Raw genomic sequence first — 15,629 nt, forward strand, 5'->3', positions numbered from 1 at the left:
AGCTGCGCTATATAGTATATAGAAGTTGAATACTTGATCAGTATAACAATTCAAGAAATTGGCTGGAAATTTAAGAAAATTCCAATGATTGCGTGAAATTTCTATATTCGAATTAAAGTAATGAAATAAGATACAGTCTGTACTTTCTTCAACACTGTAGTCTGTTTTATTATATATATATATATATATATATATATATATATATATATATATATATATATATATATAAACACCAATATTTCCATGACGTGTGGAAAATCTTGAAGTCCATTAAATAGAGCCAGGCAGACCTCGTGGAAAACACGAGGCATGAAGCTTATCTTACAGTACATTTCTGTTTCCATGGTGCCATGAGTCACACTAGATTAAAATTTATGTATTTCATGTAAAAACTTTACAATTTTTTTTCTCTTGTAACTCATCAGAACATGGATGTATTTTTTTTTTTTTAATTTATTAAATTATACGTAATTACTCTATAAAATATTTTACATTGAAATTTAAACTCCGCTTTACAGGGTTGGGGACTCTGAATTTAGTGCCACCTGTGGTGCTATAGGTAAACCAAAGCCATCTATTAGGTGGCTGAAAGATGGACATGAGATAACAGTGGATCCCAAACTGTTCGACATCTCGACAGATGAGTCGGAAGGCCGCAATTCAGTGTTTACAGTCCAGAGCACATTGCGATTCTTGGGCCACAACCGTCCTGAAGGAAACCAACTTCTGCCAGCAGACCGAGGGCTCTATTCATGTGCGTTTGAGAATGAAGTCAAGAAGGCAGAATCCAGCATGCATCTGCGAATTGAACGTGAGTAGACATAACAATCAGAGCCCAGGTTTACATTAAGCTTTCATGCTGTATGTAATACTATACAACATATGCACAGATCTTGTCGACCATTTTATAGTAGGCTATGTATTTCATTGTACACATTAGCTCAGGAATAGTTTCCTGTTTATATAAGACAATTGATATTTTACAGATATTGTCACTCTTTAACCTCAGATTTATTAAGAGAGTGACATTTTGTTTTATGATAAGTACTGAAAAAAAATCATAGGCATTTTAGTACTTGATTCATAAGTACCGGTACTAAGTTTGGTAATAAATTTCGTTTCAATAACATTTGTGTAGGAGATGAAGCTTGTATTTAAAAACCATAAACGTGTGGGTAAAATTATTCATTATCTGTGGCAAAAATTGTAAGAATTCATAAATAATTGTAACTGAGAATTTATTTCCTTCAAATATTCAGCTGTCTTGAACTAAAAACCCTTGTACATCTCTAGCTAGACATTCGCAAGAATGTCTTTCTAAACACCATTCTGAAGTATGAAAAACATGAGCCTATATACCCTCTCCATCCTTTCCTGTGACAGATACCAACCATGATAAGCAACATTCATGTTGAGATTCTGAAGTATTTTTTTATATACATCTTGATTACACAACTTTTAACATTATATCACTTAGGAATATAATTCATGGTGATCACTTTCACGTGTTAATTGTGAACTAAGTTTATAAATACCTAGTTGACTAGTTCAGCATAATAGGAGCCATCTTCTAAAGATCTTGACTTGAATTATATTTTTTTAGTCAGTAGTTATTTAAATTTTTGTCTTAGTGAATAAAATGTAATTATTACTTAGTTCTGTAGTGTAAAAAAATTTACGTTTTTAATTATATGTTTTCCAAAACTTCATAGGCCTGAATTAGAGATTAAGCATGACTTATTCAAGTGATATTAATTTGGACAAGAACACTTCTGAGCTCGTTGTGTTTATTGTAAGTCATCCAGTATCTTCCATAATCATCGAGCAGGAATTATAATGTAAGTAATTCAATGTAATATTTGTTGCACAAAGATGGAAAGGTTTTAAGACATTTTCAAAACTGTTTTACGCCAAATATAGATAACTTTACAGCAGCAGTATAAAGAAATCTCTTCACTATTATTACTGTTTGATATTTAAAGGTGATGAGCTATAGAATCGTACTGGTATCATTAATATAAAGGTACTGAGGAGAAAGCTATGGCATGTATAAATCCAAAAGCCACTGCCATTGTAACCCACCTCACATGTTCATAAAATCACACTCGTAGCCTAATCGCTTTCAGTGGATAGTGTGTACTACTTTTACATATAGTGCTTTGTGAGATAATGCAAAACAGTAGCTTCTTAAGACCACTAGACCACAAAATTATTGTTTCAACTTCGTAAATCTTTATTCTTAATTCATGCATAGTTTTGTTCTTTGCAGTAGGCACTAAAGTACTGTATTTAAATGAAAATGAAGTCAAAATATAAAAAAGTTTATACTGTCACAGCAATTTGAAAACCTCTAAATTGAAGTACTACAGATATTAATTATTGTCAATTACATTACATTAGATCTTTATTAACCAATAGAATTACAAGAATCCATTTTATCGTCAGTGCACAAGAAGAATGACATAACATACAATATAATACAAATAAACTTAATTCTAAATAAACTTTGCATGGAAAACTACAATTAATTTGTACATTGAAAGTGAAAAACAATATGGATTATACAAGGTAATATATATATATATTACTATCATCAACTTCAACACATCAGGTTTAGAAGCCTTAAGGTCCGCTGCCACCTAGCGGAATCGAATCGAACAGAATTTATCTTCATAATGTATTTAAATGGAAGATAGCAGAAAGTCGCGTGTCGAATCAAACCGAATTGAATCAAAGAGAATTCATAAGCTAGAATGTTTATTCCACTGATGGAACAGAATTTCTTCTTTCGGCTATGATCGTATGTTCTCATGAAGTCTTAGTGAAAAAACAAATGAGTCATATCCATTTTCGATAGCGCAATTTCTTTATTGAAAGTTATTGCTCAAATAGTATGTAGGGCTATACAGAAAATTACAATTAAATAATATGAAGAAAGAAAAAATAATAAATCTTGTTCAAATTATCTGCTATTGTATGACAAAACACAGAAGTACTACCGTAATAATTATTCCCTTGATAATGCTTGAAGCGAAATAAGTAAATTACCGGTAACGAAACGTTAGATAAAAGTTAAAATCCAAAGCATTGCTAAATAACAGAATTTTGCTTCACCTCTGAGAATATAGTCAAATAATGTGAAAATTCTCCACGTATCCAGTATTTCCTTTTCTTGTTTTAAATATTTATTTCTTCTATTTCTGCCTCTTCACATAACTGTACTAAAGCCATTATGCGATTCATTTTAATCTATACATGCTTCAGTTCGGTTTGATTCCACTAGATGTGAATGCCGGCAGACATTTAGTTTCGATTCGGTTCAATTCCGCTAAGTGGGAGCGGGCCTTCAATGTCCTGTCATGCAAGTGTTCCTAATCTATCTATCTTAACTTTGGATACACCAAGTCCCGTTTTCCCTTAGCTTTACATGACAGTGCAAGCTTTGGAAGTTTCTTGTTCATCCTTCATTGTAGCCATTGTTGTTAGTATTCTTTTATTTCCTTTGTTTTTTTTTTTTATATACTTCATATATGCTCATTTCTTTTCTGTCTAAATCAGTGAATCCTAGGAGAGATCTTAGAAAACACATTTGTATATACAAAATCATCCAAATGTTAGTGTGTTGTGTAATCGCAATTTTGAGTAATTTGTCATCCGTTGATTTTTTATTCCATTTAATTTATTAGAAGCTATTCATTATGGAATTTAATTTATGCAGGCATTTTTGTGAAAATGTATGCAGCCAGTTTTTGGGATGATTTCAAATGCTGTATAGAACTATAAACATAAAGTTCGTGACCGTAGCAGTGACACAACTGTTCAACTGCTTCCCTTTCACTTGTTTAGTTACCTTTACCAAGTAAACAAAACATATAAAATTCATGATTGTGCTGCCTGGAAATGATTACTCGATCCCATTTCTGTACCTATCATATTTGTTCAGTGTTGTCAGTAGACTCCTGGCTATTTATTTAGCGTGTTTACTGCCTACATAGAGTAGCAGTAATGTATATTACATTAAGCTGTTACAGTAAAGCTTGCCTTCCCTATGCCCTTTTTTGGATATTTAATGCGTCTATAAATTATTTGACGACATACACAAGACATGCATGTTACAGGTCCCTCGATATTATAAACAAGAGACCCTAAACGATAAAATCATTGCTCCTCGAACTGTGGAGGGAAGCTGTATTCATTTGTTTATATTTACATTGACTCATTAATCTTCTCATGATGTGTGATGTCATTTAGCAAGTTATGTTAGGATGAGCAAATTTTCAGCAGTGAAGTGGCAGATGATTCATGGCTTACTACCCAAGTATCACAGTATTTAAACAAACTCTGGCCATGTGAAGAATAGACAGTGTATTATAAGGTTTTGAAATTGTCGCTGAAAAACACTTTTTCAGCATGAGTCAAACATAGATAACTGTTTCGTATATTTAACTTGCCCATTATTTCATCAGTCCGTCAGTCTTTCTGTTTTATCTGTAAATTTGTTTCTGTACTTGCTGACAGAATTTACTTCTGAACTGATGTGTAGCTTCATGAAATTAGGTGTCAATTCTAAGTGTTCTATCTGTGGATATGAAACTCTCACAGGACATGAGTGCTAGTCGATGTCAATGAGATGTCTTTTGTTATCTGAAGGAAAATTCCATGCACCTGTTCTGCTCTGAAAACGACATAGAGAAATGTGTTTGTTTAGTATGTGTATTTTATTAAGGGAATTAGGCTTTACGTCCATTTTTGTCAATGTTTTTCAAGTTTATGATGTTGATTTTTAGAGTTTCTTCAGTGATATGTTGAAGGATTTAGTATTTTTTTTTTATTTATTTTTATTAGAGAAAAACAACTGGTTACGAACTGGAAGGTCCTGGTTCAATCCCGGGTGATGGTGGGAATTTTCCTGTTGCTGATACTTCAATAATGGCCCCAGGTTCACTCAACCTCACGTCATATTGAGTGTCAGGTCCTTTCTGAGAGTAAAAGGTGGTCGAAACATGGTGTCAACTCTAGTGCTGAGGTTCAGAAGCATGGTCCAAGCCCCCCGTGCACCTTCATGATGTATAGGCTAAAGGAAATATCTTTATCTTTTAATTGAGGGCGGGAGGGAAACAATTCCGTGTTATAGTTTCTTATCCCTGGTTTAGCTAAACCATTTCCAGGAGATTACATTTTTGTAGTTTGTCTCTGACTTCAGGTGGGGTTTGCCAATATTCTTTTGATGTTGATGCAGTTCAGTATGTGTTAAGGAAATGTTTCATCCATTCTGCACTTAAGCATGTGGGAAATTTCATAATTTGTTCCACGACCTGATTTGAGTCTGAAGATAGTAGTTTATTTTTATGGTCCATTGATATTTTTATTACATCTCCAAGGTGTTTGCTTGATACCAGTCGCAATGGGGTGGACGACTTCATTCTATTGTAATTATTTATTTGATTTTAGAATATACTGTATTTAGGAGTAGGTTAGTCCTGAAGATAGATTTCTCTCTTCATTTTTTTTTTCTTCTGGAGAAAAAGGTGGTGGAACTCTTATCGTTTTTAACCTCCTTAAACGGAGTCAAAAGTTGATATGTTTTGCTTTAAAATTACCCTTTCGTTTTTAACCTTCTTAAACAGAGTCAAAACTTGATATGTTTTGCTTTAAAATGACACCTTAACCATTTCTGTAAGATAAGTGGATAAATTTCTTTAAGCTTATAGAGTTGTAAAGTCCTTTCTGATACACACTGCACTATAGTGACAAGCCTGTTGTTGCATATTGAATTTATGTTAATCAGTGCTGTAGTTGGGCTGGTACGCCATACCATCTAAATTAAAAACTCGCTGTTACCGTACTGGAAAAAAATATAGACTCGAAAATATATTAATTATGTTTAAATAATCTTTAATAGACTTTTAAATGGAGGATGTTGTATATTTGAAGAACATTTTAATTTTGACATATGGTTAAAAGTAGTGGCTGGCATCTCATATCCTTTGCTTAAACAATTGTCCATTCGTTTTATCGAAAACCATGGTCTGGCACTTCAATAATAGGTTGTGATTTGTAAATCTCAAGCTTGCATGGTATTTCTATAAGTAATTAACACTAACTTCATGACATGGCACCTCAATAAATCTGCTACACTGATTCGCTAATTTAAAAACTTGCGTAGATGCCTTCCCATAACACTAATTTTATGATGTGGCGCCTCAAGAATTCTGCTGCACTGATTCACTAATTTTAAAACTCACTCAGACATAATGCTAGCAGTTTGGTAGAGGAGGGAAATATTGTTACGTTTCGTGAGTTCATGAATCTTGAGTCCACTTACATATTATAGAGTCTATTCCAATTTCAAATAAAGAATGTGAATGAGCATTATTGTAATGAACGATATCTGTACTAAAAAAGGAATACTCTTTCAGTAAAAGAGTTCTTAGGCTTTTGTTCCTAAAAAGTGTTGGGCCACCAGTGTTAGCATTTAATTTCTTGCCTTAGGCCTGTATGCAATTTGTGGCTGCGTTTTGGAAGGAAATCTGCAGAGACGGATGCATAACGAAGAAGTAACAATGGAAAAGAAGTGCAGTACGAATCTATATACAGAGTCTATCTGACCAAGGAGATTTCGACAGTACCCTCTAAAATTTGTTTCCAACTACAGCACTGATGTTAATAATTTATTAGTCCCACTAACTATAGGCTACTACTACTTATACCTACATAAAGTTATCATACACATTACACATTTTAAATAACATGAAGTTAAAGTTTAGTATTGCACTATGTTACTTTAATGTATTGTTCGTTAATTAGCTTGAAACATTATATTGAATTTAAATCGTGTTGAGAGGCCAAGGCGAGGAGTGGTTTCTGTAAACAATATCCGTACGCAATATTTACGAGAAGTCAACATTGTAGTATTTAATATAATTTTCTGATCAGAATACACTCTGTCAAAAATGAAAGATTATATTAGTGTTCGAAACTTGAACTCTTGTTTGAATTACTCATTTGTTAACCAAATTTCTCCACGTTATGAAGACTTATTTTTATCGTAATATCCCTAAAGTCGGTTTTATTGCTTACATAAACCGTACAGCTATCAAATATATTAAATTATGTATCTTAGAACATGCTGTCATCTCATAAATGAAGTTTTTCATAATGCCAGGCAAGTAGAAACCCTGACTAATGAAAGACCTCCAGTAATCCAGGCATTATCATCCTGCCAGCTTACCAATATTTACGCATAAATGCATATTAATTATTGTTAATTTCTCTTCCCAGATGAACCCATTGTTCTGCACCAGTACAACAAAGTGGCCTATGACTTGAAAGAAACTGCTGAAGTTGTTTGTAGAGTGCAGGCATATCCTCGACCAGAGTTCCAGTGGAACTATGGTACCAACTCTGCACCACTCCTTACGAGCAGCGAAGGACACTATGAATTAAACACAACAGCTGAGAGCGGAGATATCCACACCAGCATCCTCAAGATCTCAAACATCCGAGATGCAGACTATGGCGAATACACTTGTCGAGTAGCTAACAGTTTGGGAACAATCAGAACTGGCATCCACTTACAACCCAAGGGTCCACCAGAGAAACCAGCAACTATAAAAGCAACAGAAGTTGGCCATAATTACGTGACTCTGCTGTGGGAACCTGGGTTCGATGGAGGAATTCAGAACACGAAGTTCTTTGTATCATATCGTCGAGTATTGGCTGCTGCTGGGGATGAAATGATGACCAGTGATTGTTATGGAGCAAGTGGCATTACTCCCAGAAGGAGCAATGGAGAAGGATGGCAAGAATTTGACTGTCAGAAGAACAATCCTTGTAATGTAACATCACTTGAACAGCATCATACTTATGTCTTTAAGGTAAGTTTTTAAGGTATTAAACAAAACGATTCAACCTTACCCCAATTGATAGCTGACTCCAGCTGAGAAATTGAATTCATGTCTGCCAGACTAACAAAATTCTAGAAGAGTCTAGAAACTGTGACTGATAAATGGTAGTTTGTATAGATGTTTCTGATCTGCCTGTATGTTGGTTCTCTTCTACAACTTTGATGAAAATGTTCTAACTATTTATGATGTACCTAGTCACCACACACCTCTTGCAGTGACTCATAAATCTGTGTTGGTGATTGGCAATGTAGTATTCACATTTTAAGGTACAACCGTTTGATATAACATAATGGAATAACATTATAGATTTCAACTGCTTCACAGACAGGTAACTGACTTTTTACTGACTTGTTCGTAGATATTTTCACTATTGCAAGTACAAACGCAGGTTCATGGGATAGGGAGTGAATGCAAAGGTTGCTTTATTTTTAGAATAATCTTCGTATTATTCTGTGGAGACAAATTCACACAATATTCATACTGAGAAAAGCTCTATTAAATTTCAATCTCAATGAAGAAATGACAAATCTTTCTTCAGAGATTTGCCAAATCAGTCGAATTCTTCAAAGCATGTAAGTTTAAAATAAAAAATTAATGTAGATGAATAAAGTTAGTTGCTGAGTTAATTCTTTTCAGCAGAATATCGTCCAATTATGGCAGTGGGGTGTGTTACTTCCATACTAACTTGATTGTACCACTTAATTATATTAAAACATATTTCTTGGACAGAATTTTAATATCTTCGTAACTAACAAGCAAACATTCTCATGGGAGCAAATAAAAAAGTTATTATTTTTTTCTTCCACCATGGTAATAATGCCAAAACAAGTGCTTATACAAATTTTGGCCCCTCGAACGCAATTACGAGGGCCGTCCAGAAAGTAAGTTTACCTGGGGACGTTTACAAAAAGAAAACACAATTTCATGAAAAGATTTATTGAAATTGTTGAGTAATTTTTCAACATATTTCCCACTGGAACTGAGACATTTGTCATGTAGTGGAATCAACAAAGAGGTGCAGACAGACGGCTGTCACACACTGGTTCCGATCCCAGATGATGGACTTCTACGACACAGGGATACAAAAGTTGGTCCCATAGTATGACATATGTCTCAATTCAGGTGGGAAATATGTTGAAAAATAGCTCAACAATTGCCTGTGTCTGATCCAATAAATCTTTACATGAAATTGTGTTTTCTTTCTATAAAAGGGTCCAGGTAAACTTACTTTCCAAACGTGCCTCATAATTGCACTCGAGTGGGAAACATTAAGTATAAGCACTTATTTTTACAACATTAACATGGTAGAAGGAAAAAAGTTAACTTTTTTATCTGCCCCTATGAGAATGTTTGCTTGTAAGAGGTAAGTTGAAAATTAATTAACACTCATCTCTGTTACAAATCCTCCATTTTTGTCTATTTACGAATTACACACTAGCTCTTTTGATATACTTCCCACCATTGTGTACACAGCATTGTCATGTCTCTCTGTAACTTTTCTATAGTGACAATATACCATTCTTTGATGAGAAGTCAACAGTGTTAAAGAAATCTCTTTCCAGATCATTGCTGCTAGGAAATTTTCTCCCTTTGAGTGTTTCTTCAATTTTAAATAAAATTTCGTCTGACTAGTTCATCTGGAAAAAATCAGTGGGTATGGTAAGACAGTACAATCAAGTTATGTCGATGTATTTATTGTGTCTTTAATCGTTTGCAGTCTTGCATTATCATGGTTCAGTAACACGTGATGCATCCATAGCCTTGTCGTCTATGTTGGATTCAGTGACAGAGACATGTGAGTGTAGTGCAGTAAACATCACTGCTCATTCTCTCCTCATAGACAAGCAACACAATTAGCATGATACCTCCATGTCCCAGAAAACTGTGATCATCTGTTTTCCAACAGAACATGTTGCCAGAAAGTTTTTTGGACGAGTACTGTCATGTTTTCATTGCATGGGTCACTTTTTCAGTTCCAGGATTTATTACTGAAATTAGGTCATGGCACGACAGTCCATGGAGAGCCAAGGCTTATAAGCCTACTACTGGCCTCAAGTCCACATACCTCAGTAGAGGTGAACGATTATCCCTCCATTCAACAGCTTGTTTACAAAACCGGTTTTGCTATTTATTGTAGCTCCACAAATCCATCACGATGCTAGGTTCTGGTTCTTGTAAAGAGAAAACAGTTCTTGGCATATCTGCACTTCTTTCTTTCATACAACTGCTTTGAACCTTTTGTGCAGAAAGCTTCATTTTCAAGTCCATGTGAATTACCTACTATATGAATTGTTGCATGACACTGGGATAGTAAAAGCACCAGTTCATCAATTATTGTTCAGTGCCTGTTAGGTACTGATGCTGAAGACTTGGTACATAGCAATGTACTGTTGGTGGCTGATTGAAAGTAATCTCCCTCTTGATTTGAAATCTACCTCCCATCAGAACACCATTTTGTTTGTAGGATTAGCTACCATTCAGTGATAAACTTTACTACTCTTCTATACTAACCATAGTCCATTATTCTCCATTCTTTGCAACTACTGTTAATGCAAACTTTTCGCAAAGTGGCACCCCTGCTATCTCCTTCTGTAACCTACTGACTGTAACTATTTTGTTATTTCCATTCACACTTGTATATCATGCATTACAGCCTGGCAAGATATTTTATTTCTGTGTTTTATAAGTAAGTCATTTGAATCTCTTACAGGTAAAAGCTGTCAACACAAAGGGCCATAGCAACTGTTCGGACGAAGTCGTTGCTGTAACCAAAGTAGATAGGATACCAGCACCTCAGAGAGTAACATTCGACCCCGAATCACACTCACTGTCTGTCAATGTTGGTGCAACATGCCTGCAGTTGGTAGCCCTTGTGGAAGCTTCGATGGATGACAGCGATGATCTTTCTTCGTGGAGACTGGTTGAGAATATTCCCATCACAGGAGGACCAACCGCAACTCGCAAGGAGGCTACTATCCATTCGCTAGTGCGACGTGGAGGTCAACAATCATCTGTGGGGCGCTCATTGGGAGATGATGATGGGGCTGGAGAGAGGCCAGCAATGGCTACCCGTCAGTCCAACCCTAGAGTCAGGGTCAAGTTATGTCTTCGAGCAGAACAGGAGCATTGTAGTGATTATACTGACGCAGAGAGTAAGTCCCAGATTACTGACTTGAAAAAAGTTATGGATTTTAATCCTTTTGCCTAGATTTATCTTGCTCGTTCCTGTAGCCTTAGGAAACTCAAGATTATATTATGCACCACCATTTGCCAAAATCTTAAATGATATGTTTCCCCTTCATACAAGTATCATAGGTTTTAACCCCTGCAGATACTACTGGATATTTTATTTTAAAAAATGTAAGTACAGCTTCATCTGAGTAGAAAGCAAAGCTGAGGATCGTATTTCACACTAAATTAGCTTAAGTAATAATTCTGTTCTTCCATAATATGTCATTTGATCATAAACGTAGACTATATAGGATATTATGTACAGAGTACATATTATTATTATTATTATTATTATTATTATTACTTATTTATTATTTATTTATTTATATTTTACTAGTCAACAGCAATTGGCGCAAGAGTTACAATAACAACACAATAATATTAATGGAGTAATAATAATAATAATAATAATAATAATAATAATAATACCGCACCTGTGGAGTAATGGTCAGCGCATCTGGCTGCGAAACCAGGTGGCCCAGGTTCGAATCCAGGTCGGGGCAAGTTACCTGGTTGAGGTTTTTTCCGGGGTTTTCCCTCAATCCAAAACAAGCAAATGCTGGGTAACTTTCGGTGCTGGACCCCGGACTCATTTCACCGGCAGTATCACCTTCATATCATTCAGAAGCTAAATAACCTGATGTTGATATAGCGTCGTAAAATAACCCAATAAAATAAATAATAATAATAATAATAATAATAATGAAGGAAATAAAATAAATATAAATTTTATTCCAGTAGGTTCGTCATACATCAAGGAAGCTGCAGCGTTGACCACGCCTACTCTGATTGCAATCATTGTGTCATGTGTTGTGTTTGTGCTGTTTGCTGGCCTGCTGTTCATGTTCTGTCGCTGTAAACGCAATCAACACAAGAAGGGAAGTGGCAAAGACTACGAAATGGAGTCAACGTAAGTAATCACAGAATTTGGAATTGTAATTTATCTTACAAACAATGCGAAAGTTTTATAGTATGATTGCCGGTATATTAAAATCATTACCTAACAAGTGAAGTTCATATTCTTAAATTACTCTCTAATGAGAGGATAAAGGATATAATACAAGATATATTGTATAAAATTTGTGGTGGACAAGGCAGTTGAAGTACTGTAATTGAAGACCTAACATTCTAAATGTGCTAAGCGCCAATTTTTCAAATTTCATTTTATTCAATCTAAGGGAGGAACATCCATATGAGAATATCATGCTAAATTGTCTTTGTCGTAATTCAACAATAAGTGACTCATTCGTGCACCAAAAGACGGTATTGTAGGTATCTCAACATGCATTTCGCAGTGTGTTTTTCATTATCTCAGAAAGTTGGTTTTGGTACTTAGCACATTTAGAATATAAGGTTCTCAAATGTTTTTTCTTAATGCTTCATTTCTTCTTGTCTTAATTTTTGTATAATTACTTTATTACAATTGATATCTGAATTTTCATTGAAACATGCAGAAACTGGCTGGTCTGGGTGAGAACTGTCTTCTAGCAAATATATGATTCTGTAACAGGCGAACCATAGAAAAATCTATTCACGACTCTGTTCGTAGATGTATACATTTTTTAAGTCTTGGTTCATTTACATGGCAGTTTTCCCTATTTGGAGTAGGTCACATCTAGCACAACACTTTACTCATATTGAAAATTTAGGCACTTAAAAAAATTGTGATAGAATGACAACTGCTGAAATTACAGACACAAGTGTGTGCTTGTATAATCTAGCAGCCACAGCCATACCACAGTCCACAGTTGTGAAGCTCAATACGTAGTAAATATGCAAACATTAGATAGTTGCTCACCAGGGACGTCGCTAGGGGGGTGCGAAAGGGTGCGCAAGCACCCCATAAAAAATCGGAGCACCCCTTTCCGCACCCCAAAGGGCAATTTATTAACAAAATACTAGGCATAAATTATTTTGAAGAACAAAAACAAACAAACAATTTCTTGGATGTGAAAAAACTACGTCCCATAGTGTATCGTAATGGATGTGATGAGCAATAATAATAATAATAATAATAATAATAATAATAATAATAATAATAATAAACAGATTATAGTATGCGCGCAAGTACATGAAAGAACATTTTGGGCTTTTTATGTACTGTATCACATTTTTACAGCTCGCACCCCATTTTTAAATCTCGCACCCTGTCCGCACCCCCCTTGCTCTGATCCTGGTGACGTCACTGTTGCTCACCACTAGGATCGCTAATATCGCCTCATTACAGGCAATGCAAAATAGTACCATCACAGTCTATTGTTTCTAGCACCCTCAAAACTCAAACTTCGTGACTGTATATAGTAGACTGTGGCCATACATTATTTTACTGATCTCTTTGTAGAATATCCATAAAACTTCAATCTCATTTAATGAGCATAATGCGTGTTTATATATGAATTAGTGAAAGAAAAAGGTTAATTGTAATAAGCTGTTGAAAAAGATGTTGAAGATCATGTTTCTTGTCCAGTGTCCGTCCAAGCTTGGTAACGCAGCAACCACCTCCGCCATATTACCCAAGTTCAGGGCTGGAGAACAAGGCCTTGGAGCATTCATTGGACCTGGCAATGGACGATCCTGCAAAAAGTCCTGTATATGCTTCACAGAACGGCTATGGTTACCATGGCAACCCACCTCCACAGGGACCTCAGGGACATAACATCAATGGCGGAGAATGTAAGCATTTATTTTGTAGCAGGATTCAGGAAAAAGAGTAGAGGGTGGGTGCTTAGCTGCTTTATTTATTTATCAATTCCTTTATATATATATATATATATATATATATATATATATATACTTGTTTATTTATTTGTTTATTTATTTATTTACTTATTTATTTATTTCGTTTTGATTTGAGGGATATGCTTACTTATTAATACATATGTTATTTATTATTTTATAATTTAATGAGAAATGATTCCTTGTTCTAATTTCTTATCAAAACTGTAATTTGGACATATATTAAAATTCGCTAATTTTTCTTAGTATTGATGATGAACATTTAAAGGAGTTTCAGAAACTTAGTAGTCATATTATACTAATGAAGTTTCAGGAACTTTGTTCCATTGCCCAGTGTAAAGCAGTTTCAGGAGGAAAACAAAACATTGCATCCACATCAGCTGACATTTTTTGTACATAATTTTGTTGTGGGTTTTTTAAATAATTTACTGCAAAAACGTACCTGTACATATAATTTTTTTAAATCACCTATTTACCAGGCATAATGAATTATTTAATATTCATAGAGAGATCTATAGGGTCGTTATTCTCACGACATGTACGTTTCCATTTTATATTATATGTTACTTAGTAAGTAGATGTTAAGAAAATATGTTTCTATCATTCGGGTGAAGATACAGCATGAACATAGTAATTTGCAAACTTGAGCGTATTGTTATTTTTTATCATTAACTTTTTCTTGCCATTCTAATAAATTATTTTAACACGAGGAAACATTTACATAATGATATAACACAAAGAAGTATAACTTCTAGTGTAAATGTTCTTAGTTAAATTCCCATTTTTCCGTTTATTCAAAATTCGAAACACTCCACATTTTACAGCTTACATTTATCTTCTGTGATGACTAAAATGACGACAGTGATGATGATGATGACATGAGTTCGAATCTAAAAAAGTTTTCGGAGTATAGAAGTAAATCAAATTCGTACCCACAGATAGCTCGGAAGAGGAAAATTAAAATCAGAGACAGAGATTGCTGCTTAAGATCAACTATTCTGAGCTCGATATTGCGACAGATTTGTTCTCGAAATTTTAAATGTGTCAGATATTGTAACAATAATTATGTTTGTAGCCTTGCAGTTTAAGTGAGCCATATATGGTGTGTGAAAATTGAGGTTGTGTCAGTCACAATTGGACCTCTTAGTTATACATATGTATCCTACAAAGATTGGCACAAAACTTTCCTAAACCACTACTTAAGAAAAAATTTGACAAATACAAAGTTTTGTGGGGAAAAAAAATAATACTTTTTATACCTGCACCTAAAGGTGCAGGAACCGTTATGCAGCTCATACAGCCACTCTTATTTAATTTCGAATTTTGTTTTCCCACGGTCAAACAACTTGCTGTCACTGATACAAAATACGGCAGCATTAGTTCCTTTCTTCACTTGCTGAATCTTTCTTTTTGTTGAATAATCATAAAGTAATTATTTGATAACCAGTAATTGAGGCATTCCCTGGAATAACAATTTGACATACATTACATTGTTTTTCCGTTTCCAGCATACATTGAATTCTTAATAATACATATCCCTCCTGATAAAATACATTTACCTTCAACAAACACAGCTCCCTCTAGAAACATTTTAATGTCGTTCTGCACAATACGAGATCTAAAATATTTGATGCTCTGTATCTCAAATTCAAGATTTTGTAGTTAAGTTCTTGTTCCAAAGAACACCTCAAATACAAGAGACTTATTTTAACGCACTTTTAGCTCTACATATCTAAGTTTCTGACTCCCAGTAAT

The 15,629-nt window shown here is 34.5% G+C and overlaps 1 protein-coding gene across 4 annotated transcripts in view; it reads left to right on the forward strand.

Moving 5' to 3' along the window:
• ed (echinoid) overlaps nucleotides 1-15,629 on the forward strand; it is a 927,271-nt gene that overhangs the window by 605,180 nt on the left and 306,462 nt on the right. For 3 of the 4 annotated variants that reach the window (XM_069848005.1, XM_069848002.1, XM_069848004.1), the window contains exons 5-9: nucleotides 519-811; nucleotides 7,282-7,877; nucleotides 10,618-11,059; nucleotides 11,877-12,048; nucleotides 13,606-13,811. In XM_069848005.1, the coding sequence (XP_069704106.1) occupies nucleotides 519-811; nucleotides 7,282-7,877; nucleotides 10,618-11,059; nucleotides 11,877-12,048; nucleotides 13,606-13,811 (1,709 nt within the window). The remainder of the gene's footprint in view (nucleotides 1-518; nucleotides 812-7,281; nucleotides 7,878-10,617; nucleotides 11,060-11,876; nucleotides 12,049-13,605; nucleotides 13,812-15,629) is intronic. The other variant, XM_069848003.1, reaches the window with a different exon arrangement.

Source organism: Periplaneta americana, chromosome 15, assembly GCF_040183065.1.
Source record: "Periplaneta americana isolate PAMFEO1 chromosome 15, P.americana_PAMFEO1_priV1, whole genome shotgun sequence".
NCBI lineage: Eukaryota > Metazoa > Arthropoda > Insecta > Blattodea > Blattidae > Periplaneta > Periplaneta americana.